The sequence below is a fragment of the Oreochromis niloticus genome, linkage group LG7 (genome assembly GCF_001858045.2).
Source record: "Oreochromis niloticus isolate F11D_XX linkage group LG7, O_niloticus_UMD_NMBU, whole genome shotgun sequence".
NCBI classification, from domain to species: Eukaryota; Metazoa; Chordata; class Actinopteri; order Cichliformes; family Cichlidae; genus Oreochromis; species Oreochromis niloticus.
This window is the reverse complement of record NC_031972.2, coordinates 11,224,287-11,251,598: the sequence shown is the minus strand read 5'-3', so window position 1 is coordinate 11,251,598 and position 27,312 is coordinate 11,224,287. Positions and strand designations below refer to the sequence as shown.

Genomic DNA, 27,312 nt, shown 5'->3' with positions numbered 1-27,312 from the left:
TGTGTCCATATGCAATTGCTTATCCCAGGGTCCAAAAAGGCCAAGAGGCATATAAGAATAGTAAATACTGCCATCATCCACAATTTTAGTACTTAACAGAAGTGAACAGTACAGACCTGTGGGTGAAGCAAACCAGTTAGCTCCAGGAAAATGGCACAGGGCCAGACCTAGGCCAGTTAACTCCAGAAGGATAGCGCTTGGCCAGGCCTGAGCCGGTTAACTCCTGGAGGACAGTGCAGGGCCAGATCTTAGCCAGTTTGCTCCTGTGGGAAGATGCTGGACCGGGCCTAAGCCAATTAGCTCCTGAAGGACGGTGCAGGGCCAGGCCTAAGCCAGTTAACTCATGGGAGATGGTACAAGGCCGGACCTAAGCCAGTTAGCTCCACAAGGATAATGCGAGGCCAGTCCTAAGCCTGTTAGCTCCACAAGGATGGCACAGGGCCAGGCCTAAGCCAATTGGCTCCTGGAGGATGGTGCAGGGCCAGACCTTAGCCAGTTAGCTCCTGGAAGATGGTGTAGAGCCGGGTCTAGGCCAGTTAACTCCAGGAGGACGGTACAGGGCCAGGCTAGGCCTGTTAGCTCCAGGAAGATGCATCCATCAAATTCAAAAGCATCTACCAACCACACATTTTCCAACAATCCATGCAACATTAACTGTCAGGTTAAGAAATACGTTAAAAAAATAGTTAAGAGATACGTTAAGAGATGCACGAAAAAATCTTTTAAGAACAACTAATTACAGACGGACACGTAACGAACAAACGAGCAAAAGAGCATGCTGCCATCTTGGATTTGACAAAGTACAAGGAAGACAGAAAGAAGATAGAAGGAAGATAAGACAAAACAAGACATTTAAGGTGATGGCTGGAAAAGCGACAAAATAAAAACAATAAAGTGGGACGAGGTAAAAGAGTACTTGAAAGGAGAAGACAAAAGGACACAAGACAACACAGGAAAATATGTGCCAAAACAAAACACCTCAGGTCCAACCAAACTAATAAGGGACAGGACAAAATGAGACAGGAAGAACAAGAAGGGACAATTGGGACAAGACATGCCATGTCAAGAAGAAATGAGAATAGACAAGGCACGTCAAATGGGACAAGAAGAAATAAGGAGCTTAATGTTTTCACCATCGCCATCTGAGCATTTTGAAACCAGATGTCACAAGCACAGAGACTGAGTCTACTTTGAGACTTGTCAATCTCAAAGTAGGTCATATAGAGCATACGATGCTTTGTCATCACTGTAGACACTAATGGGGGCCATCATTTAGAAACTAAACATGATGTTGTATTCAAGAAGATTTGAAGCTATTTGAAACTATTGATTAAGGTCATAAAATCAATAGAAAAATGTTTACTGAGACAAAGGAGCTGAGTTTTCACAAAGCCTTCTTTTTGGTGACTGGGAGGTTTAAAACACTTCTAGCAGGCTTCATTTTCAAACCTAGAACTTACATCCATATTTAAATACAGAGTATACACAAGACAGAACAAGATAAAATGGGATATAAGAGAGACCTTAACAATAAAAACAAACAAAAATAATAATATAATAATAATATTTTCATCCCGAATGAATCCAAGCATTATGTTTCTTGTTTTTTTCAGGGTTTAAAAGCAATGGACTCAAATGGACTTGCAGACCCATATGTTAAGCTACACCTGTTACCTGGAGCCAGTAAGGTATTTACATGCTTACTTATTTATTTTACTCATTTAAGATGTAAGATTTTAAAAACAACAAACTAATCTTTGTGTACAAATAAATGTGGCAGAATTTCCAGGAAAATTTTGCCTATATACAGGGTGGGAAGTAATTATTTGATTCCCTGCTGAATTTGTAAGTTTTGCAGAATTCAACTCCCCCCACCCCCCACCTCCCCGCAATAATTCTGGCTCCCACAGATTTGCTGTGTACCTGTGTGGCTCTCAGATTACAATCAATCAATTAATCATTTTTTAGATATTCCTGATCTCAACTTGTTATGTATATAAAGCACACGTGTCCACAAAATCAGTTTCTTCCATTCCAACCTCCCCACTACCATGGGCAAGAACAAAGAGCTGTCAAAGGAAATCAGTGACAAGACTGTAGACCTGCGCTAAGGCTACAATGGGTCACAAGACCATCAGCAAGAAGCCTGGTGAAAAGGTGACAACTGTTGATGCAATTATTTGGAAATGGAAGACTATAAAATGACCATTGGTCACCCACAAGCTCAATGCAAGATCTTGCCTGGTGAGAATGATCATGACAAAGGTGGTGAATCAGCCCAAAGCTACACGGGAGGACCTTGTAAATGATCTGAAGACATTTGACACCACAGTCACCAAGAACACCATTGGTAAGACACTAGATTGTAATTGAAATATTGCAGCGCCCACAAGACACATGGATTACCTGTCCATTGGGTACCATAAAATTTTGGATGACAACCTCCTTCCCTCAGCCAAAACACAGAAAATGGGTCATGGATGGATCTTCTAGCATAACATTGACCCAAAACATAACACAACAAAGGAGTTGCTAAAAAAGAAGCACATTAAGATCATGGAGTGACCACACCAGTCGCCAGACTTTAAAAAAATCTATGGAGAGAGTATAGCTTCAAATTGCTGAGGAGCAGCCGAGAAACCTGAAGGATTCAGAGAGTTTTGTAAATATGTGCAAACAGAAAAAATATGTGATTTTTTTCTGGATTTTTCTCTCCATTAAAATTAAGCTACCATGGAAATTTTAAGACTGTTCATTTCTTTATAATTAAGAAAATTTATAAATTCAGCAGAGGATTGATTAACTGTTTCACTAGCTGCATTAATTTAACAGAGATTGACATTAGCATGAAATTGGAGGATGGGATGTACGCAATGTGACCCAATAAATGTAAATACAGTGTTATACTCTTAGTTAGATTAAATGGTCTACTTTGTTTACTAGAAAGCTCCTAATGATAATCCTATTTGAGAAGATGGTGTATTGGTGAATTTATTTGATTTAGAATGCTCTTATATTATATAATATTTCAATAACAAATTGACTAATGCTCATAGCCTTAAATTTAGGTTGGCTGGTACATCACTTATAGCAGTACTGTATCATTTTGAGTGAAATAGAATAATCAGTTTGCTTGGAGCTAAGTGTTTGATGTTCTGATGGGCATTGGTTCTCAGTTATTCCTCAGTTTCTTTTATTATTTGACAAATTCAACTGAATTTCTTATGTTTAGTCTAATAAGCTTCGTACCAAGACACTTAAAAACACCTTGAATCCTGTTTGGAACGAAACCCTGGTCTACCATGGCATCACAGATGAAGAAATGTCACGCAAAACCCTCCGGTATGAACAACTTTTACATACTTTAACACTGATTTGCTACTTACATCAAAATAAAGGCTTTTATGGAGCGCATCGTTTGTTGTTTGCAGGCTTTCAGTGAGTGACGAGGACAAGTTTGGACACAATGAATTCATAGGAGAGACACGAGTGGCCCTCAAGAAACTGAAATTTAATGAGAAGAAGAACTTCAGTGTTTGTTTGGAGAGAGTGATCCCAGTAAGTCTGAGGGCAAAACCGACAATACGATGTTGCTGAAATGCCTGACATGTGAGCCAAAAGCTAAGGGTTTAACCTGCTCTAAATGTTTGCTTAATAAGGCACACAGTTAGCTATTGTTTTTCTGTAAGTTTAACTCAGCACTGGCAGATGAACTCACAGCACAGCTCAAGTACATGAGATGCAAAAATGAGTACAGATCACAAGAGATGCCAGTGTTTTAAACTGTGAGTCACACATTATCTGAAGGTTACACATTGTTTTGTATTTTGGTGCAAAACAGCATCTTAGAGGATGACAAAGCAGTTCAGAACATCTTATCTTGTTCTTTTCTTAGACATTTGAGTAAAGCACTAGTAACTTGCTGCTTCCAAAGGCAAAAAAGTACTTTTGCAATTGAGTGAAATCTTCACATTTTCTGCTTGGTGTAGGTATGTGGTCAGTCTGGGCCATAAGATTACTCATTAAGTGGTTACCTCAGGGGCACCAAGGGGACACAGCTCTGGCTATAGCTGCAGGAGTCCCATTTTGCTTCGGTTTAAACTTGCTTAAGGGGCAACAAATCAAAAGAAATCTAATTTTAGGGGGAAGCGAGTTAAAACAGCTTGTTTCAGATAGTGAATGAACTGAGAGTGTGCACAAGACTCAGCATAAAACAAATGAGAATCTTTTTAAACCACAAATCATCCAAAACTACTTTGGTGTCCAAGAATACATCTAACGTATTAGTTCCCTTTTAAAAACACTAGTATAAATGGAACTCTCATTCATACTAATATGTACAATTTCGTGATAGGTCTGTCTGCTGATCCTCTAGTAAGATTAATACCGCCAGAGCAGCTGTTTTAAAACAGTTATTATTTATAGTGCTCATATAATAACATTTTATTCCTTGAAAACTGAACAACTTCAGATGGACCTTAAATGGATCAAAAGGTGAATGTTTTAATCACAAATGGCTAGACACTTGAAGAGATAAAATGTATTATTTTGTACTTTATGCATACATATACACTTAATAGTGTATATGGACAAAAGTATGCATAGCTTGGTGTCTGATTTTATTACTCTGTGGCATGCACACTGACAAAACCTGAATTTAAAGATTATGAGGTACCCCAATACTTTGTCCATATAGTTTGCAGGCCATACACTGTAGAAATGAAAGTCTTTGACGGATTGTTTGAAAAGTTAGAGCCGGGAAAAAACTTCTCATAAATACTGGAAACAGGAAAGCATTCTTTAGGGTATGGCTGGATTCTGCTTGACACCTTAATTTTGTATGGTCTATGGAAATGGGATACAACATGTTACTTACTGATCTTTAACTGTGCTTAATTAGCTGTTTTCCCTGGTTTTAGTTTTTATACTAAGAAATGCTAAAGTAGTCCTTGAACAGTGAAATTTCCTATTTTACTTCTATACACACAAACTAATGATAAAGGCTCCAGCTTCAATCATGATGTGGATGATGATGACAATGATGATGGTTTGCTCTCTGTACAGGTGAAGAAGGCTGTAGGAGGATCCATCCGTGGCATGGCTCTTTATGAGGATGATGTAAGACCTTCACATGGATCTCATATCACTGTGCATTAGTTAATATACGTATTTAAAAAATAGAAATTAAAATGTATAAGCTACATTTGTGTACATTTGAAATAACAAGTCAGGTAATATACTTAAGGCCACTGTTCCTTTTAAAGACATGTTCTATTTTCAGGTTTTATCTGAAGGATGTATGTATGTATGTACTGTAACCCTAAGTAGTGTCTTCAGATTCCCAGGATTCAGCTCTAATTGTGGAGCCCAGTATTACCACCGCACAACCCAAAGACAACCATCCACACTGTGAAACACACTAGGAGTACACTAAGAGGGATGCTGTGGGGATCCTTCAATGCATCTGGAACTGAGAATCTTGTCAAGGTGGAAGGAATCATGAGGAAAAAAGGATATGTGAAGATTTTGAAAGAAAACCATAAGCAGTCATCAGCAAAATGGGTCTAGGTTGTTGCTTTGTCTTCTAACAGAACAGTAACCCAAAACATACATCACTTCTGGTGAAAAATTATCTCTAGAAGACCAAAGTGAACATTATTGACTGGTCTGCAAAAAGCACTGACTTGAATACCACTGAAAATTATCATTATTATTAAAATCTGTGGGGTGCCCGAAGACCAAGATCCATGCTGAAGACCATCAAATGTGGAGGAACTTATTTAACAGAACTTACTTTTAAAAAAAAATTTCATAAGGGGGTTCATAATTTTATCCTCATTTGTACTTCTAGTTACATCTCAGACAGATGCAAATTCTCCAGCCATCGTAGAGTAAAACAGGTCCTAGGACAGAACCCTGTGGAACTCCATGGTGAACTTTTGGGTAGAGATTTATCCCAGTGACATATTTTAGTGTGTTTACTACAAAGACAAATTCGTTGAAATAGTTTATTTAAAGTTATTTGGTACATGTCACTTACGCATGTGTTCACAGCTGAAAGAAGTTGAAAACTCAGAGGAGAGGGGCCGTATCTTGATATCACTGATGTACAACAGCCAGCAGAGTCGTTTGATAGTGGGTGTGGTCCGATGTGCTCACCTGGCTGCCATGGACTCCAATGGATACTCTGACCCGTTTGTCAAAGTGTATGTGTTTTTTCCAGCTGCATCTGCACTAATGTTACTACATAGATAAACTCTCTATGACAGTGGGAAAATCCTTTTTTCATTTCTTTCGTTTTTTGCTTTGCTTTGCTAAGAATTGGATAAAAGTATCAGTAACACATCATGTCTCCTCAGTAAATATGAAGCTGGAGTGACAGCTTCTTAAGTTAACTAGCCTAGACCTGTCAAAGTTAAAAATATGCAATAAACTCAAAACAGACTTCTGATTATGATTATCACTGCTAATCTGACTTAACTGTTGAAATGTGCTTCGTTAACATTTAAATAGATGTTAAATTTTTCGAGCAAAGTCAGTGAGCTCAACAAAGCAAATAAACATTCCCAGTAATCTTGAACTACATTCCCAAGGAATGGCATTTTACCTTTGTTGTTCTGTCCTCTTTGATAGATGTCTCAAGCCAGACATGGGAAAGAAAGCTAAAAACAAGACACAGATCAAAAAGAAGACACTTAACCCAGAGTTTAATGAGGTGAGTCTTTTCTGTTCTTTTCTGCAGATTTTGCCATTTTCTGCCAATCCAGATTTCACTCACAGTTTTGTAATAAACTTTCTTCTGTCACTACGTTATAGGAGTTCAGTTATGAAATTAAGCATGGTGAACTAGCCAAGAAAACACTTGACATCTCAGTCTGGGACTATGACATGGGGAAATCCAATGATTTTATTGGTAAGTTAATCACTTTGATCACATATCCTCATTGATGTTTGTCCACTTCCTGATTTTTTGTATGTTTGTCACACTTAAATGTTTCAGATCATCAAACAAATTTAGACTCAAAAGGCAGTCTCTAAATGAAGGTGTTTATTATTGATGGGGAAAAAATCCAAATCTACATGGCCCTGAATGAAAAAGTGATCGTGCCTTAAACCAAATAACTACTTGGGTCACCCTTAGCAGCAACAACTGCAGTCAAGCGTTAGCGATAACTATCAGAGAAATTTTGGCCCATTCATCTTTGCAGACTTGTTGTAATTCAGTCACACTGGAGAGTTTTCAAGCATGAACCACCTTTTTAAGGTCATGCCACAGCATCTCAATCAGGTTCAGATCAGGACTTTGCCTAGGCCACTCCAAAGTATTCAGTTTGTTTTTCTTAAGCCATTCAGAGGTGGACTTGCTATTGTGTCTTGGATCATTTGTCCTGCTGCAGAACCGAAGTGTCCTTCAGCTTGAACAGATGGCTGGACATTCTCCTTCAGGATGTTTTGGTATACAGCAGTGAACAGTGAAACTGAGCTCAACTTTCTAAAACATGTAGTTAATCACATTAATTCATGATTTAAGTAGAAGGGCAATTACTTTTTTCACACAGGACCAGGAAGGTTCTGATAACCTTTCTCCCTTAATCAATGAAATCATCATTTAAAGACTACATTTTGTATTTACTCAGGATATCATTGGCTAATATTAACATTTGTTTGATGATCTAAAACATGTTAGTGCAACAAATATGAAAAACACTAGGAAATCAGGAAGGGGGCACACACTTTTTACACCACTGTATTGATGTAGCCACTGTTGTATCATGTATTTGTTAGTTAAGTCCTGTCATGAAGCCACAATCTGACTGTTGTAACTGCCATCACCATGGTGTTTTGGATGTTCAAAGTGAGGGGTGGATCTGAGTGTTCTAATGACTAGTCAATCACAGGATGTTAGCTAATAAGAATGCTCTGGTTTATTCTCTTTTCTGACTCTAATAAGTACCATAAACTAAAAAAAGAACTTCATGTTGTAGTTAGTATGACTTGAAACCAGTATTAAAAGCCATGAACTCACCTGGAACTGGTGAGAATTGTTTGCCCACAGATATCTATAACCGTCACTTTTATTCCTACCAGAGAAGCCTCTTGCTGGCCAGTACAAAGACAAAGATTTGAAGCCCTTCTTGCATAGGTTTCACTTATAAGACCACGTATCTATGTCTGTCTTTTACATGCAGTCAATTCTGTAAGCTCCTAATGTTGTGCATTATTAGACTGTGTCACAAAGATTTTCCTTTTTCTGTCCAGGCAATTTATATAGAAGTTGGCCAATTATCAGAAAACCACTGACTGATCTTAGCACAGTTTGACCACTACATAATACTCAAAGTACAGCCTAGCCCACAGCTATAGATCCACCTTGTTTTAGGAACCCTCAGATGTGAACATGCTGCCACTGCAAGTATTATAAATTTAGAAAACAAGCTTGTACATAATGAAATAGATAAACATTCACCTTTTATAATGGTTTCCTTTCTACCTTCAGGTGGTTGTCAGTTAGGCATCCAGGCTAAAGGAGAGTGTCTGAAGCACTGGTATGAATGCCTCAAGAATAAAGACAAGAAGATTGAGCGTTGGCATGTTCTTCTAAATGACAACACCACTCAGTTTGAGGATTGAAAGTTAAAATCTTCAACTCTTCTCTGTATTTTTTCTCTCCATATCTCTCTGTAAAATATTGTTTTCCATGAGTGCAGGTTGACAAATAATGTCAAGCTTTCAATGTAGTTTGTTGCAAAGTGCTATACGAAAGCTTCATTTTCAGCACTATTGTTTTTTGTGACCAACATGGATGTTGACCTTTATGCTTTTTGTCAAAAGGAGTTTATCATATCATAAACTGTATCAGACTATAAACAAATCTTCTGACATGCAGTAATGTTTGAACTGATTATCGTGTTTTATGGACAAGATAACACCCCTTTATATTCGTCATCAAGTCGGCATGTTGTAATGAAGTGTGCCTCTACTCAGACCTAGGAGGGGGTATTCCCAGTTTTCTGTCTTTCACCCGTTTTTTCTGTGTTTTGACTGATTGATTGACTTTATTTTGGTCTACAAATGACAAAAAATAATCAAAATATTAGCACAGTACATATACTCACACACGCACAGTCTGCACTTATGTAAATGTATTGCAAAAAGAGTATCTACAGAACTTACACGTACTGATATTGATATGCATCCATGTCACCTAAGGTCATGTGTTATCATCTGATTTTCCATATTGTTTGAGTATGGGTGTTATGTTTTTATTTTCATGTGTTGTAGTACATATTTATTGTGCTTTATGCATCTGTTAAATGTTACGTTAGGCACTGCAGTGAACAATCATTTGTTTTGCTGTTACTGTGACATGCAGATAACATACTGTTTTCCATATATCCATGGTCGCTACATCACCTTCTTCCGTGCATGTGGGGAATATTCAACAACCTAAAATGCTTCTGCATGAAGTTATAATAATGATTATTTTAAAAACAAGCTTAATTATGCAGTGGCTGTTAGGTTGACCAGATCCTAGGAAACTAAATGTGGGGAAAAGGCACAATGTGGCCTGTGTGAATTTGAACCCAAAGAATTACTAAGGGATATACCTCATGTTCAGTTGTTCAGAATATTTAAACTGATAACACTGTTCTGTCTGGTATTCATCTTTGGAGTTGAAAAGGTGTTCATCCATATATACTGGCAAATCTATTATTGATCCACGAAATTTTTCTTGTTTTATTTTTTGTGAGACTTTTAGGAGATGACTTTGGTAAACAAGAACTAATAGAACTAATTAAAATGTGTGACATTGTCTAAATATATGAATATATAGGAGGAGGGAGATAAGGGCTTAAGTAAGGGTTTCACTTTATGTCCAGTCTCACATAAAGTTGAATATCTGGTCACCGTAAGTTCTGTTTTTGGAACATGACAAAATATTGCTCCACAGGTATATCTTATACACATTTGCGGGTTGTTTTCAGTTACATATTCAACATTGTCCTGTCTGTACTGATATTGGTGCATGTCTGAACTCTTACTGTAGCAACACATGGCTAATAAATAAAAACCTGATGAAACTTGCTCGGCATTCGTTGTGTATGACATGGCATAAACTTTGTCTGAATCAGGTGAGGTTCAAACCAATCAGCTCAGACAGACACGCAGCTGAATATTTTGTGAACTTTGACTTCTCCTGATAAAACTTCTTCTGTCCAACTGGGTGAAAGTTTATAGACTCATTACACTCTAAAAAAGTTTGACCTTGAATGATCTATGAGTTATGATCTAACTTCTGATGTTATCAGAAAGGTTCTACCACAGCTGAAAAGATAGGCCTGGCAAGAACTCCAATATTTACATTTCACAAAAAACATCAGTAAGTGCAGCTGATCTGATGCAACTCCAAGACCTTCAGACAGAGCAAAAGGCTGTGTAGAATGAAGCCGTGAAACTCTGCAAAGGTCTGCATCAAATTATATAATGGCAATGAACGCTTTACTGACTCTAGAAAAAAAAACTGCAGACACATAAACCAAGAGCAAAAAATGTCAACAGACAAACACATTACAGACCATTACAACAAAAAGATAAGGAGACTAAATGAATATATAAAGATAAGCAAAACAACCACAGGAGCAACACAAGAGAGACAATAATGATGTAATAAAATGGCTATAAAAATGCAAAATGGCTACTAAGTGACACAAAATGACACAAAAATCTCAAGAAGGGATAAAGACAGATGACCTGATAATAAAAGAAGCAAACAGAGAACAGAAAAAGAGAAAAAGGATAAAAGATGACCACAACAGTAAACAAAATCACCAAAAGAGAGGCGAAATGACAATACAATAGACAAAGAGGAAACCTACTATAATGAGAGGTTAAAAAAACAAAATCACAAGGGGAGACTCAATGACTACAAACACAACAACCCCAAAAAAGAACATAAAAATCATAAGAAAGAGAGCAATGTAGCATAAGTATGCAAGCCTGCAAAAACAAGATGCCAAAGTACTACAGAGAGTGGCAGTCACTGAAAAATCATATAAAGCTGCTAAAAAAGACAAAATGACCCTGGAGCGAGACAAGTGGAGTAGCAAAAAAAGGTCAAATGGACACAAAACACCATCTGTGGTCTTTCATTTTTTTTAGTTCAAGTATCTTCTGTAGGTGAGAATGTTTCTGGGTCCACGGATTATATAGGATTACAGATTAAATTTTTCCCTATCACAAAGCTATGTCAACACTCAAATACTATTTTAGGCACTCTTGGAGAAAACAGTCTGCCTGGTTGAGCTGCTCACTGCAATACAGTTACTGGCCACATCATTAGGTATACCTGCTTAACTCCTTATTAACACAAATATGTAACCTGCAGATCCCATGGAAGAAACTCAGTGCATTTGGCATGTAGACATGGTCAAGACTGCTGAAGTTATAACTGAGCATCAGAATAGGTGATTTCAGTGATTTTGAACAAAGCATGCTTGTTGGTCTGTGCCAAACAGGCAGCTCTGAATATTACTATCATGGTCCCAACACCTCGCCAGCTGACATCAGTCAGGTGCTATGTTTTATTTTGTTTATTCTCCTCTCTCGCCTCTGCTCTCTCTTTCTCTCTCGTTCTCTCCCACTCTCTCTTTCTCCTGCCGGGGCGGAGCTCAGTATGGCCCACGCACCTGGGGATGATCAGCACACCTGCCGCTGATTACGAGAATTAGAGTCCTACTTAAGATGGTGGATCTGCTCTACTCGTCGCTGGATTGTTGAGCCATCAGCGTCAGTCGTCCTGCACTCTGCAAAGTTTTGTTTGTGAGTACGCCTGAACCTGGAGACTAATTGTTTCTCTGTCTGTGTATAGATTCCCCCCGGACCCGTTCCCTGTGCACTGTGACTGAGCGTGAGCAAGAGTGGTAGTGGAAAGAAGAGGAGCTGTTTGTGTTTGCGAGAGCTGTGGAAATCTCCCCTCCCTGGACTCCCTGAACTTGTGGTCTGCGCCTGAGTCCGCTTCGCTAGTCGTGACAATTTCAGATCCTGTTGTATTGGGGTTTTCCTATTCAACCATCTCTCCCAAAATATCCATTGAACAGCAGTTCTCACCTTGTTGATGCCAGCGGACAGAAAAGAATGGACAGGCTGCTTCAAGCTGAGAGAGCGGCAACAGTAACTGAAATAACATTACAGTCATTACATTAGTCATTACAGCCAAAGTATGTAGAAGAGTATCTCTGAATGCGTAGCACATTCAACCTTGAATCAGAAGGGCTACAGCAGCAGAAGACCATACAAGGTGACACTTCTGCCAGCTAAGAACAGGAATCCGAGGCTACAGTTTGTATCGAATTATCAAAAGAGTTTTTTCTTGTCATGCTTTGGACCCCTTAGTATAAACTGAGTGCCATTTAAACTTCTCAGCTTAAGTACTCAGTATTGTTGGGGACCTTTATAACCATACATCATGATACATACATGATAGTTGCTTCCAGCCAGATAACGCTCCATATTACAAAGCTCAAATCTTCTGACACTGGTTTCTTGAACATGACAATGAGTTCACTGTACTCAGATGGCCCCCACTGTCACTACATCTGAAACCAACAGAGCCCCGTTGGGATGTGGTTGAAGTAGAGTTACATCATGGATGTGTAATTGACAGATCCTGTCAACATGGAGCAAGATCTTTGAGGAATATTTTTAACAGCTTGTTGAATTTATCCCATAAAGGATTAAAAGCACAACAGAATCTGGCACCAGCTAAGTGTACCTAACACTAATGACATAACCTGTGATTAGCGAACATAAGAGGGCAGTGCTTCACTTTAAGTCAATTAAAAAAAAAAAAAACAGAAAAGATTGAGAAATAGTAGTAAAAGGTGCATAATCCAAAAGCAGGCAGGCTTTTGGATTATGGTTTAAAAGTTTATGTCTTGACATGGGTTTGAGAAAGTGAGAAAGGACTGAATATAAAAGCAAATCTCCAGCAGTTCCAAGAAATTTCCATCTGTCAGTCAGTAAACACGATAAGGTTGTCAGAATGTGTATTTGGGGAGTGTCTATCACTTTTAAAGAGACATTTGTAGATTGGTAGCAGCGTGCTGCCTGTGGGTATGTGTCTGAGTTGGTTTGGTGGGTGTTGTCAATAGTGTGTGTCATGGTCACTGTCTGTGATGTGGGACAGACAGAGTGCGTGTGTGTCCTTGCGTGGCTGTGTGGGGGCGGGAGTAAAGTGTTTGGCTATGCTAACAGGTCACATGGGTGGTTTGCATATTGTGTTTATTTTAGAACCACCGGATCACCCAAGCACCCTCCTCCTCACCCTCCTCCTCCTCCACCACCCTCCTCCTCCTCTTCTCATTTAAAACCGACCTGGAGTCTGTCGATCTGTCCGTAAGTCCTCAGAGAGTGAAACAACAATACTGAAGTGAAACCGTCTCCCAGCCTGTTTGCTTCAGCTGCTTTCCTCCTCGACCCGCCGCCACCATGATGCGCATCGCTCCACTTGTTACTCTCATCTGCATATCATCACTCCTGAGCTGCACCACAGCAGCAGCAGCCTCGGTTCTCTGCACGTGGACTAAAGTTTCTGCTAACGGAGAAATGCACTACAGTTTTCTCCGTAGCGACCCGCAGCAGACCCCTCCATCTCTGCGGCTGTACCACACCGCCTGGTCCGGGGAGCGCGCCCTGCTTGGCTGCACTTGGAGCGACGACACAGCGGTGACCCAGAACTATTTGTCTCTGTGCCGGGAGCGCGCGCGGAGCTTTTCAGAGCATCCGAATGAAAATGTCCATTTGGACTCCGTGTTAGAGACAGAAGGGCAGTGCGTCTCTCTGGCGTCTCTCGGGGAACGCACAGGAAAGAGGTCGGTGAGGAGTGTTCGTGTTCAAGGTCAAGATGAGAGGTCAGAGGTCAGCATACATAAGCGTGTAAAACGCGGTTTTATTGTACCCGGGACTCTCTGGTGCGGCTCTGGCAACAAGGCACCCTCATATTCAGATCTGGGTATGTGGATCCATGAACTCCGTTTTTGAACTTATGTACAGGCAGTGCTTCCCACCTTTGGAGCCTTAATACTAAAAGTTTGCTCTAACATTTAAAGGATAAAAAACCCAAACCATGTTTAATGTTTCTTCTGAAGTTTTTCTTTCAATTCTGATTGATCTGTTGGCCACGACTTGCTATGGTGCTCACAAGTACATATTTTTCATTTCTTTCAAAGTTGGAAACCAGTGGTATGGGGTTAAAAATACTCTGTGTTAATGAGTGACAATGATGAAACAAGTTTAGCAATTCCATAAAGTTAATACACATGCAAGAGACATATTTAAAATGAGCAAAATGAAAGTCGCAGACAGTGAACTATTTTAGCCCCTTCTCTCCCAAACTCCAGAAACAGCCTAGGGACATACATTTCCCATAATTCAACTAACTGACCTCTGCCTCTCTTGCTTGCTAAATCCTTGTGTTTAGTGTTCATCTTTTAAACTGTGTCTCTACATAAAGTGTAGATAATTCATTTATAAATGCCAAAATTAGTCTCACAATGGGTCTAGGGTAGATGTTTTATCCATGAAGCAGATAAGGAAAAACTGAAATAGATGGATGGCATGCAGTACATATAGATATAGACAGAAAAAGTAGTGGGTTTTCCCTCTTTTGTGTAATATCACAGCTGTACTCTCCAGAGCTGAAAAGTGAGGCTTATGCAGAAGTGCCAAAAACTACAGTTGCTTTACTTCCTTCTTCAAAAGCCCTCTTCTTTAAATAGAGAGTAGATTCCCATACTAAAAAAGAAAAACATCCCTGCATTAAAAAGTATGTTTACAGCGTGTTACAAATATTTCTATGGGGAAAAATTCTCCCCTTCATATTCCAGGATATGGGTGCTTTGACAGGTATGTCATTGCTAATAGCTTTCTGCTAATGTTCACCTCTGCTAGCCCTCTTGTCTGCTAATTTTAGTCACTAAAATGACCATTTAGACTGTCTTTAATTTGAATGAAATTCAATAATTTTCTGAAGAAGCATTTAAAAAGTTGATTTTATTATACATATATTTTTGCCTGTTTGAAGTTTCAGTTTCTCACAGCAAACAAAAAGATAAATCCACACTTCCTCAACAATGCAATAAACCTTATTCAAGTTTTGGGGTAAATAATATATGTAAATGTTATATTTTGTTTATATATCTATATATAAAATACTTGCCAGAAATAATCTTGTAGCATTGGATGGACTTAAAGAATGGGAACAAACCCAAGAACATTACTGACAGAAAAAGAAAAAACAAGGGAAAAAAACAAACATCACAACAAGTAAACTGACATATACATTTTACAGAGTTTCAATCATGTTACAGTCTTTTAATCCACACCTTCTATATATGCTTTGACCTGTTGCAGGAGTGTTTTCAGAGACTGACCGTTGCTGCCGGGAGCACGATCAGTGCAAACACACCATCCTGTCCTTTCACTCAGAGTTTGGCATTTTCAACAGCAACATCTTCACCATGTCTCACTGTGACTGTGACAACAAGTAATTATCCTATCCTTTCCTGATTATTTTTCAGCTGGTTTGTTGCATGTGTTTTGATGTTGATTCTTTCTTAAACTGATGGCATCAAATATGTTAAAGGTTTCGAAGTTGTTTGGTGGAGGCGAATGACGGCATAGCAGATGTAGTGGGATATACCTTCTTTAACCTGCTGAAGATGCACTGCTTTACATTCTCCCACCGGCTTCAGTGTACACAGAGAAACTGGTTTGGAATGTAAGTAAAACTGTGATGGAAATAAAATGATTTTGTGTAATTGTGAAGGTCTAGGATTCATCCAGTGTTGTTATTTCTCCCTGACCTCTCATGGTATCCAGCCATGCAGACATTATAGTTTTATTTGTTCTGGATTTGAGGCATCTGTCCCTTAGATTGCTAGCAGGTTTACAAATTGCTTTGGTAGTTCACTACTTTGGTCGAGATAAAGCTAATTGGATTTCAAGCAAATTACAGGAAACAGTGGAGACTTTCGCCTCTTTTTACATCTAGAAAAAAAGTCTGAAAAGCATATACCTGGACTAAAGGTAATATCTTTGATAAGGTGTCACCTTTTTGACCCAGTTTTACTGACTCAGAAAGAAAAAAAAGCTAGCCTGACTCTATCAGCCAAATAACCAGCTAACTTAAATTAACTCCACACTTATTTACCTCACCTGTAATGTCAAATTACCAAGCTACATTTTCTTTTTTTTCCATGCAAGACCAAGTTTTAAGATAGTTTTTCATATGACAAAAATGGATTAGTTCAAACAATTTAGTTAGGCAACTTAATTCTAGGTTTTGCTATAGTCAAATTGACAGTTTTTGAGTGTGTAGCTAAATCCAAACTAATCATCTAGTGAATATTATAGTTTACATATACAGCTAATCAATACATAAAGCATGAAGTATTCATTATTACTAAAACTAGATATGCTTGCCCTTACTCCTTGTTTTCAGCAACAGATAGATAGATAGATAGATAGATAGATTAGATAGTAAGAAGTCTGCTTGTAGTGAAGTCTCTCATCCTCTATGACCTCTTTAAACGATTAGTTGATGAGTTCATGGCCTCAATCACTAGTTTCACTAAGTAATAGGCGAAGTCACTGTAGCTAAGTGTCTTCTATCCTGTCTTCATTCTCTTACCCCAACCGGTCGCAGCAGATGGCCGCCCCTCCCTGAGCCTGGTTCTGCCGGAGGTTTCTTCCTGTTAAAAGGGAGTTTTTCCTTCCCACTGTTGCCAAAGTGCTAGCTCATAGGGGGTCATTTGATTGTTGGGTTTTTCTCTGTATGTATTATTGTAGGGTCTACCTTACAATATAAAGCGCCTTGAGGGGACTGTTGTTGTGATTTGGTGCTATATAAATAAAACTGAATTGAATTGAATTAAGTCCATCTTTTCTATACAGTCTATGGTTTCGATCTCCTGTGGTACAGACTGCTTTCAGGCTGGTATTTGTAACTTAATTTTGATCAGAGAGAAAGCATCCATCTTCCAAGCCAACACTTGGGAAGAATAGGAAAACTAAATATTTCTGTAATTTTTTCATCCTTTGTGTTCACTTGCAGGTGTAAGGAGACTAAAATGGCTCTGTATGCTGAGGTTCATTCACCCACATTGTACGAATCTAAGCCAACAGATGAAAGCATGAACAGCTCCGTGATCAACTCTACCACACCTGCACAACTCCTAGAGAATAGCGCTTCAGATTTACAGCTTTCCTCCAATACTGCTGCTGCATTCACAGTCCCTACACCCTTTGCCTCCATCATTCCTCTTACTAACGCTACAACATACACAGGCAGTAATGCAACAGAGACACCTTCTGGATCTGTTCCTGACAGAAGAGACAATCTGGAGAACATTGTTCCAACCAAAAATCATACTGTGACTGAAGTAGGCCCTGATATCACAGGTATTTGTTACTAACCACATCTCAGTATATTCGCTGATTTTCCTACAACAGAGTAACTGACCACTTCTGCCGATGCTTCTCTACAGCAATGTCATGTGGTATCTATAAGGATATCGATGAGTGTAGGGACAAGATCCCACCCCAGCATGAGAAATATGGCTTCCACAACCAGGAGCCAAAGACACTTTACCACTGCAACTGTACTGTCAGGTAAGGCAACACACTGTGTAAATTCTCTTTATGATTGCCAGTAAACGGAAGTCATACGGTCATGCTTGCTTTTTTTCTAGAATAATCTGATCAGGGGTAATTTTTCAGCATGTGTCACACCATATCTAAAATACACAAATTTACTTAGTAATTACAGGGCATGTCCGAACACTGAGATAACAGCGCACTCGGCTTTGTTCTATGTATTCCCAACAAGGCATACATCGTGTTACGTTTCATAACACAAAATAGGGAACATCCATTAACACAGATACTCTCTCCAGTTCTCTTTTTGTTTTAGTGGCCTTTTCATATGCTCTCTGTCTTTGTCACGTGCTCGGACATTTGACTGGGGTTTTTGTACTTATAGAATATTCCAGACTTTGGCTAAACAGAGACAGCTGACCAAAGTGCAAGCTCATCTTCTGGGACATGTGTCTCAGTCCTGCTTCCTGCTTGAGGACTGCATGGCAGACAGCAAGTAAGTATACAAACATATACAGTAGATGTATTTAACTGGCTTAGCTTTAAAGAATATAATACAGTTATATCACTGTGTATAACAGAATAAGTCAGATCAAGTACACAGTCACTATGACTGATATATTATGACATAGCATTAATGGTCATGGTCAAAATGGTCATGCATCAGTCTGTGGACATGGAGCTATAACTCTTTTATATACAGCTACATAGTAACATAAATACTGGTCCTCCAAATAGCCTCCAGATAGATCTAAGGGATCATAGATGATGCTACACACATTTCCATTGCATACAGTGATACATGTTCAGCTGTGTATTTTCTTTAGCTTTATACTTGTTCTGTATGTAAATAATCCCATGTACTGGATGATTAGTAAAAATGCATGAAATATAAATTTTTAAGTAAAGTAAAGGTATGTCAACTCAAACACTAAAACTGATTACTAAGTAGCATCACAAAACATTTGTTCTTCTGCTTCATTCAACAGCTGTACACTAGTTGTGGTAAAAGCCGAGCTTCCTCAGCTGGATCAGTGGACCAACGTAGCAGTGGAGGAGCAACGCCATCTACAGGCAGTACAACTGAACCTCAGAAGGCCAAACCCAAGGAGAGCTAAGAGAAAAGACAGAGAAGTGAGGCTCCACAAACTGTGTCTGAGGTTGACCCGACGCAGACAAATGAAGAACAAGAGAAAAAATGTCTAAAGGGAAAAGACCTCATCCTAATGTTCAATATTATATACGTAAGACACTATGAAATCTATTTTCATATGGATTGGCAAAATTATTTCTGTTCATTTCCTGATGAATCTTCTTCACAGTCAGTTTCTCTTATGGAAAGCTTTACTTTTCTTTACACTCAAGTCTTTCTGTCAGTAATGACTAACAGGACAACTTCAACTCTCGTTTGATGTTCAAAGGCCTGCACAGATCATGTTAATTTGATTTAATTAATTTTTAGATCAGCAATACAGACTTAGAAGATTTATTTCCGCTGACTTTATACTATTTAAGCAAAACCTACAGAGAAGATAATAATAATAATAATAATGACAATATATATATATATATATATATATATATATATATATATATATATATATATATATATATGATTTAAATAAGATAAGATAACCTTTATTAGTCCCACACGTGGGAAATTTGTTTTGTCACAGCAGGAAGTGGACAGTGCAAAAGTTGTGAAGGAATGTGGTATATGGTAAATGTATCCATATACCATATATAATATTATACAACTCTTTTTTTTGTTACAGTTCTTTATTTATTATCCAATACTGAAAACTTTGGATTACTATGAAATATTGTACTGTGTATGTATGGTGTCTACTATATGGGATGTTGTGGAACTCTGCAGGTTGTACCTCAGGAACAAAATGGTCTTGTTGAGGACAAGATAAACCTATTCTTAAAGTGTAACAGAAATGTTGGTAGGTGTTAGCAGGACAGCATAGTTTTTACTAACTAACTAACATTAATAAGAAGAGCAGTTTATTGAGGTGTGCAAGTTCAAGAGCCAGCTGTAATAATCCATGCTGGCAAACTATAATGACTCACTGCAGTAACTCAATTCAGCTGAGCCATTGTTAAAATGATTAGTAACACATGTGCTTTTCCTGAGATGACAGATGGAGATATCTGCATTGAAAACACATCTCATTAAAAAGGAGGAGCTTTGGCTGTCCTGAAAGAAAGGTTACTTTTGACCTCAGTATTCACAGAATAAAATCATGGTTGTAGTTCTGTGCCCTATACTGTAGATTTGTTTTATATTCATGTTTCAGCACATGTGTAGCCTATTTGTAAGTATTTGCACTGTACTGTATGAGTTGTCGAATGCTGGAAATTATGTTGTAAGTAAAGCCATGAAAGAGAAAAAATTATTTAAATAGCCGTACATATGAAATATATGTTGAAATGTACTTTATGGTGTAGGATGTAAAAAGAAAAAATAGCTAATTAGATTTAAAAACAGTAGTTTGATGTTTAGTAAAATATTAAGATATATTGTTATCATTGTCTTCTTTGTACCGGTTAATTTTATGACTTGAATGCTATATTTTTGCTACTCTGTGAAGGACTGCAATGTAGATTTTGCGTAATGTTCTCAAAATAAAGCTTATTATTATTATTATTACTTTTGTTAACAGTTAAATGAGACAATCAATACCATTCTCAAAAATAGGGTAAATGTGAAGCTAAGGACTGCAGTGATGAATGCAGCTTAAGCTAAAGACTGAAAGCAGTTACTAGCATTATCCAGAGTAGTGTTCACTAACAAGTTTGCTTAATCTATAAGAAAAATGTAAATGTTAGAATTATGTCAGAGTTACTTCAGGCAAACAAATAGTTTCTCCCTGTTTTGCATAGACCTGCTAGCTAATTTTAAGTTTACAAACTTTCAAGATTTATTTGTGCAGTGTAAAACATAAAATGAAACCACCATGGTACTCTGGTACTCTAAACATCTTTAGAGTACCAGATATTAAATGTCACATGTTGAGCTTTAGAGGTGTCTGTCAGTAGGCGTCATTACTGCCATAAAAACAGAATCAGACTGGCTATTATCCTGCTTCTACTCTTTAAGTTAGGCATCTCTTCACATAAACTGCATATTTTCAGATCACAAGCATGAGCGTAATATTTAACTATACAAATAAGAAACAAATGCATTTATGAAAATGACGGCCCCAGTTTTGTGCCATAAATGAATAAGTAAGACATTTGGGCTGCAGTCTTAAGGTACTTTCGGTTGCTCTCTTCTTTTCCAAGAGGTGGCCACAGCTGATGAATCTGTGTATTTTATTTGGCATAGATGCCCATCCTGACGCAACCCTCCTATTCATTCAGGCTTGGGGTCAGCATTAGGAGTACTAAAAGAGTTAAATGATGTTTGAAAACCTCTCCGAAGAGTACAGTCAGTGCTGTTTTTAACTCACGTTGTAGTTAAGAATCCCAAATACTAAAAAGACGTCCACATCAAGTGACAACGGAGTTCAAAAATGAAGCCAGGGTTCAAATGCCACAAGGTACACTTGCTAATTAACCACCGAGCAATACAGTGTAAGAGTGTGGCACAAACTGGAAATGGAGAATGTTCAGTTTTGTTGTAAAAAATTGTGCCTTGCAACTGTTTATCTTACAATATAAAGCTCCTTGAGGCAACTGTTGTTGTAATTTGGTGCTACATAAATAAAACTGAATTGAACTGAAAACAACACATTTCAAAACACACAACTTTTATTTTACAGTGGTTCCTCGATATAAAATTGTTTTTAGTCAACTGAAATATTTTCTAGATGATAATGGCATCCTTGAGGTTTTTCAATCAGGTTTTAAAACCCTTCATAGCACAGAATCTCCATTATTAAGGGTTTTTAATGACATCCTTTTGGCATGTAATTCTGGTAACCAAGTTGCTGCTGCCTTTGACACAGTAGCCCACAATATTCTAATTTCTTGATTAAATGATGTAGTGGGTATTGGTGGCACTGCACTTAATTGGTTTAGGTCTTATTTGGCAGACAGAACTTTCTCTGTCAGCCTTCTCAGTTCCAAATCGTCTTCTGCTTCCCTGTCAGGCGGCATCCCACAGGGCTCAATTTTAGGGCCACTGCTGTTTTTACTGTATTTATTGCCTCTGGGTTCCATCCTTAGAAGGCATGGGATCTCTTTTCATTGTTATACCGATGACTGCCAAATTTATTTGCCACTGAAGCAGAAGGGTGGCATCTCCATAAAACCTCTCATGACATGCCTAGATGACATTAAAGCTTGGTTGGCTCTAAACTTTTTAAATTTTAATGAAAATAAAACAGAAGTGTTGGTGTTTGGACCTAGTGGTCCCTGTGAGTCCTCCTCTGTTGATTTGGGACCCCTGGAAGTTTATTTTAAACCTGTTGTTACTGACCTTGGTTTTAAGTTGGACAGTAATTTTAAATTGGACAGCCAAATCAAAGCAGTGGTGAAGTCCAGTTTTTATCATTTAAGGCGACTGGCAAGAGCGAAATCTTTTCTTTCTAGGCAGCACCTTGAAACAGTGATCCATGCTTTTATTTCTTCCTGTCTGGACTACTGTAACTCACTTTATGTGGGGGTGAGTCGTTGCTCTCATGTCTGCTGCCGGTTCAAAATGCTGTTGCACAACTCCTAACAGGAACTCGTAAAAGAGAGCATATAACCCCTGTGCTGGCCTCTCTGCACTGGCTGCCTATGTCTTTTAGAGTTCATTTTAAAATTCTCATGTTTGTTTTTAAATGCTTTCACAATCTTGCCCCGCCTTACCTCTCTGAGCTTCTTCATCCCCACACACCCTGTCGGTCTCTCAGGCCAGCTGACCAGCTGCTCCTGGAGGTACCGAGATCCAGGAGGAAGCTCAGAGGGGACAGGGCCTTTTCTATCGTGGCTCCTAAATTATGGAATAATTTGCCTTTGCATGTTAGAGAGGCCCCTTCACTGTCCACTTTTATTCTTTGGCTTTTAACCTCAGTGAGACTTAGTTTCTCTTGTAATTAAATTAGTTATTTAATTAAGTATTTTACTTTTTCTTTTATTTGGCTTTTATTTATATCTTATGCAATTTTATTATATAGTTCCAATGTACAGCATTTTGTGTCAGCTGTGGTTGTTTTAAAGTGCTTTATAAATAAAGGTGATGATGATGATGTGTTCTGCGTTGGAGTTTTCTCCCCAACAAACACAACAATGTCGACGAAACATTTTGCACTGTCAAAGGGACCTGCAGTAGCACCCAAAAGGCAGAGGAAGATGCTAACCATCGCACAAAAAGTTGGAATTCTGGACATGCTAAAGGAAGGTAGAAGTTACCGTATTTTTCGGACCATAAGGTGCATTAAGCGAAACAAAACAGTCAGATAAGTCAAACTTTACTCAACTCATTCTTCTTGCTTCCTCCACTTCCATACTATTAATTTATTAATGGTGAATTTTCTGGCAGCTGCTCTATTCCCGTGTTTTGGACCTGATAACAGGGTTTGATCTTTGGTTTCATTCTACAATACTGGACTTTTTTTTCTACGAAGGTTGGAACTTTGAGAGTGTTTAAACAAGAGAGAAAAGTGTGAAAATGTGTGAGAAAAGTGTATAAAGTGTGTGGTGAGCAGTGTTGGGCAAGTTACTTTCAAATAGTAATTCAATTATAGTTACTAGTTACTTCTTCAAAAAAGTAACTGAGTTAGTAACTGAGTTACAATATTCTAAAAGTAATTAATTACTTGGAAAAGTAACTATTGCGTTACTTAAAAAAAAAAACAAAGAACGTTTAACCCTCTGGCGTCCAGGGTATAATTGGCCATTTTTTTACTACTCTTGATTTTCTCTCCACATTTTACCTTTAAAAACTATTTGCTTTGCCTTGTTTGGTATCATTCTTTTTAGCGCAACCTCACGTGCCTGAATTTACAGTTATGTTCTCATTTTGTCATACTGTATAACCAGAATTGATCTAAAATCAGACAAAAAACATAAAATCAGAGTAGAAAAAGTTATATTTTTACTGTAACAACCATAAACATGTTTAATGAATCATATTTTATAACTTCAAATGCAAATATTAATTGTCAATTTTAAAATCCTATGCACAAGTTTTGCAAACAACAAAGTTATTTGCATCCATTTACCTTTTACCCTTTTTTTAAATAACCATTTCAAACTATTTACAGAACAATCAGCTGTTCTTCAATAAGATGCCACACAAATTATTTGTGCCACTCCAAAAAAATCATTTCTGTCCACTATAAAGGAGAACATCACAGCCTGATACCTGCAGGTCTGACAGCAGCAGGTGTATCACTGCTGTTTCTACCTGGAGACAGCAGTCGCCTCATTGTTCTGACACACAACACAAAACTATCCACAACACTACACACTAACTACACAAGACAACACATTAACTACACACTCCAAACATGCTAAACGTCACAAATCTCACATCTCAAAACTCGCTCTCTCTTTCTCTCTCTCTCTTTTCCTGCTCTCTCTCCCTCTCTCTTTCTCTCTCCCTCTTTCTCTCTCTCCCTCTCTCTTTCTCTCTCCGTCACTCCTAAAACTTCCCCTGTTTTGTTTTGTTTTTTTGCTCATAAGCAGAGAGTGCTTGCTAGCGCTAACGTGGCGAAACTATTGAGGAAAAAACGCCGCGTATATATCGTTTATCATGACTCTGGTTTTACGTGGCCTATCGACACAATTTATAAACTAGCACCTTGTTGCTTTGTCTTTAAGTGGTCATGTGATCGGCTTACCACGACTACTTTATTCTTCCTCAGTCAAACAGCAGCACTCATGCGATTGTTTTGCCTCCTTAGCTCCAGGTGTTGTGCTAGACAGTGATCGTGATTACCGTCTGTGCGGGAGCGCGCAGCTGCTTAAAGCTGTAGCGCCCAGATTACTTACAGCTACTTCCTGCAGCTGATATAAGATGCGGTGAACTGAACACAGCTTCAACTGTTTGTTGAAAAATAGTAACGGACCGCGTTACCTTGTTAGTAACTGTAACGGCGTTGTAACGATAGGAATAGTAATTAGTTAGATTACTCGTTACTGAAAAAAGTAACGCCGTTAGTAACGCCGTTACTTGTAACGCCGTTATTCCCATCACTGGTGGTGAGGGGTTTTACAGCCCTAAAACATCTATAATAATTGTAAAAAATAAAGCTGGCTACCTTGTGGATTTCACCTATCATGTATTATTTGTAGAATGTAACTCCCACGATAAACGAGGGACCAGTGTATATGCAAATGGGGCTGCTTCTGGATGATTCTGAATGTGGGATTGTCACGTGGTTCCTTTAGGAGACAGTGCTCAGTTTTTTGTTAATGTCTGGTCAATAAATGCTTTGATCTAAAGTAGTTTTTACACCACAGTGAAGTGTACAGTATTAGTAGTTAAAAGTTAGTAGTATAATTACGTAGAATATTCAAGAATCAGTATCAACAGGGAGCCTTACCTACCTTTTTGACATTTAAGTTTGCATTACCACAGTCAAAGAGGCTAATTTGTTTTGTTAGTGGGTATGTCCATCTTTAATATACAGGTAACATCGGGTAACTCTTTCCTTCCACCCAGAGCATGCCTCAACTTCTTCCTGAACTCTGTGCAACATTCTTCTTTCTTCAACTTCAACTTCAACTTCACTTACTCTTTACTTCTGCCTTCACTTGCTTCCTCTTCTTAATGTACAAAAGCGTCCTACAGACAACCATCTGATGCTGCTTAGTGACATTCTCCTCTGACACCACCTTCCAGTTTCCTATATCTTTCAGATTTCACATTTTGCATAAGATGTAGTCCCTCTGTGTGCACCTTCCTCATCTCTTATATGTCACCCTTTGTTCTTCCCTCTTCTTAAAGTACATGTTTAGTACAGACATTTCCATCCTTTTTGCAGAATGTACTATTATCTGTCCCTCTGCATTTCTCTAACACCTTACCTACTAAATACCTCTGTTCCCTTTGTCTACATGTCCATAGAATTTTGCACCAATCACAATAATGTTAATAATGTTTCTTCCAGTCTTTTTTAAACAAACGTTATTTTTAACGTTATAGGGCACTAGCACTCGGAGTAGGTGGCTAGATTCTACAATAGACTCCAAATGCTATAAAATTATATATTTTTAAACGAGTCCTCATTCCTACACAAAGTATGGCTTCCTGTTAACGTACTACACCAACACAGTGTAAAAGTCTGCTGAAATGAATATCTGTCAGGTAACTCAACTCCTCTCTGATGTCATGAAGAGTAATTGAAACCTTGCTGTGAGCTGGTGAGCCGACCGGATCCCCGCCTCTCACCGGACAAAAATTCCGCTATGGGGAGAAGTTCGCCTGTGGGAACATGGCGCACGCAGTCTGGATTAACTTTCACTCAGAGAAACTTTGGAGCGCCGCTGCATAGCACACAAGCCTCTCACTCTCAAATTATTGGTAACTAATACCGCTGGATAACCTACAGTGGACTTGTATCCTGGCTTTGGATGACTGTTTTTCTCTATCTCTCTGCTGCTGCTGCTGCGGGATGAAAGTTTAGAGCTCCAGTCGCCGGATTTAGCAGAGATGGAAAAGCCAAGAACGAGGAAAGAGAAGGTAAGGCTAGTCGAAACAGCCGCTTTATCTTGTGGTTTCACAGAAGACACAAACCGCGGCTGCTCAGCGCCATCGGTAAGAGGCTGGGAAGAGAAAGAAAAGTCGCTTACACACAGACATCTCACCATGAGCTGCCATCGTGCAGGGCTTATTTTGAAACATGGAGTTCACAGACAGCTCCATCTGAGTTCTGACAGGCTCATTTATACCTGTGGATGTTGCGAAACAGATTTTTTACTAATACAACTAAAAACAGAATAGAATAGAAGTGCATCTTTACTGCATTCATTCCTTCAATGCATACAAGGAATACTAAAAGGGAAACGACATTAAAGGAACACTATGGAAGAGACATAAACAAAACCAAAACAGAAAAAAAGAAAGAAAGAAAGGGTTAGCTGAAACTGATTAAGGGAAAGTCATTTATTCATGCCTTTCACTAAATAAAGGGAATGACGTGGATAAATTTATCCATGTTGGGCACATTTAATTTGTTAACAGACAGCTTGATTTAAAGAGCTCATTAAGTTGCCAACTGTAAGTTGTTTTTACAGTGTGAAATATATCAGAATGTAGAAAGCAATTAAAGTTACAGTAAAGTCAGTACAAAAAACAAAAATGAAAGCATCAAGGCACAGACATGAGTTTCAGAAGTTTCAGGAGTTTCATTTACAAAGTGACAGGGATTTTTTTTTCAGAGGTACACTGTGAAATTGGCAGGACATACTTCGGTATACAGACTAAAATAAATATCTGAGAGCTTTGTAGCTCTCAGATATTTATTTGAGCTAAAATAACTTTTAGCTAAAGTTATTTTAATTTGTATTGGTTTTGGTAAGTGGGACTATTCTCAGCTTTAAAATGTTAAAAATTGTCACTTTTATAGAAGTGACACAAAAACTTGGGATGATATGCAAGAGATACATTTAAAGAACAATAATTTGCCAAAAATGTAACCTTAACTGAAGAAATTACAAGAATAACATATTAAATGTTAAACTCAAGAAACTTTATTGCTTTTTGAAACGTATATA

The 27,312-nt window shown here is 38.3% G+C and overlaps 3 protein-coding genes across 9 annotated transcripts in view; all 3 read left to right on the top strand.

Annotated features, from left to right (window-relative positions):
• rph3aa (rabphilin 3A homolog (mouse), a) overlaps window positions 1-10,086 on the top strand; it is a 38,721-nt gene extending 28,635 nt beyond the window's left edge. For all 4 annotated transcript variants that reach the window (XM_005459630.4, XM_013277523.3, XM_013277524.3 and 1 more), the window contains exons 9-16: window positions 1,614-1,688; window positions 3,233-3,342; window positions 3,432-3,558; window positions 5,065-5,118; window positions 6,055-6,206; window positions 6,634-6,715; window positions 6,817-6,913; window positions 8,498-10,086. In XM_005459630.4, the coding sequence (XP_005459687.1) occupies window positions 1,614-1,688; window positions 3,233-3,342; window positions 3,432-3,558; window positions 5,065-5,118; window positions 6,055-6,206; window positions 6,634-6,715; window positions 6,817-6,913; window positions 8,498-8,631 (831 nt within the window). In that variant the 3' untranslated portion in view covers window positions 8,632-10,086. The remainder of the gene's footprint in view (window positions 1-1,613; window positions 1,689-3,232; window positions 3,343-3,431; window positions 3,559-5,064; window positions 5,119-6,054; window positions 6,207-6,633; window positions 6,716-6,816; window positions 6,914-8,497) is intronic.
• A 3,029-nt stretch (window positions 10,087-13,115) lies between these two features.
• Window positions 13,116-19,161, top strand: pla2g3 (phospholipase A2 group III). The gene is made up of 7 exons (XM_025908919.1): window positions 13,116-14,011; window positions 15,412-15,544; window positions 15,644-15,778; window positions 17,114-17,460; window positions 17,547-17,670; window positions 18,041-18,151; window positions 18,645-19,161. Exons 1-7 carry the CDS (start codon window positions 13,489-13,491, stop codon window positions 18,859-18,861), a joined length of 1,590 nt encoding a protein of 529 aa, XP_025764704.1. The 5' UTR covers window positions 13,116-13,488; the 3' UTR covers window positions 18,862-19,161.
• Window positions 19,162-25,986: 6,825 nt separating this feature from the next.
• The window catches only part of ttc28 (tetratricopeptide repeat domain 28), a 145,928-nt gene continuing 144,602 nt past the window's right edge, over window positions 25,987-27,312 (top strand). For 2 of the 4 annotated variants that reach the window (XM_025909041.1, XM_025909042.1), the window contains exon 1: window positions 25,991-26,278. In XM_025909041.1, the coding sequence (XP_025764826.1) occupies window positions 26,249-26,278 (30 nt within the window). In that variant the 5' untranslated portion in view covers window positions 25,991-26,248. Of the gene's footprint in view, window positions 26,279-27,312 lie in introns of all 4 variants that reach the window. The other 2 variants (XM_025909040.1, XM_025909043.1) reach the window with 2 other exon arrangements.

Coding starts and splice junctions, on each gene's coding strand:
- pla2g3 (XM_025908919.1), top strand. CDS start 13,489: ATGATGCGCATCGCTCCACTTGTTACTCTCATCTGCATATCATCACTC. Junction 17,671..18,040: donor CACTGCAACTGTACTGTCAG/GTAAGGCAACAC, acceptor TTGTACTTATAG/AATATTCCAGACTTTGGCTA. Junction 18,152..18,644: donor GACTGCATGGCAGACAGCAA/GTAAGTATACAA, acceptor TTCATTCAACAG/CTGTACACTAGTTGTGGTAA.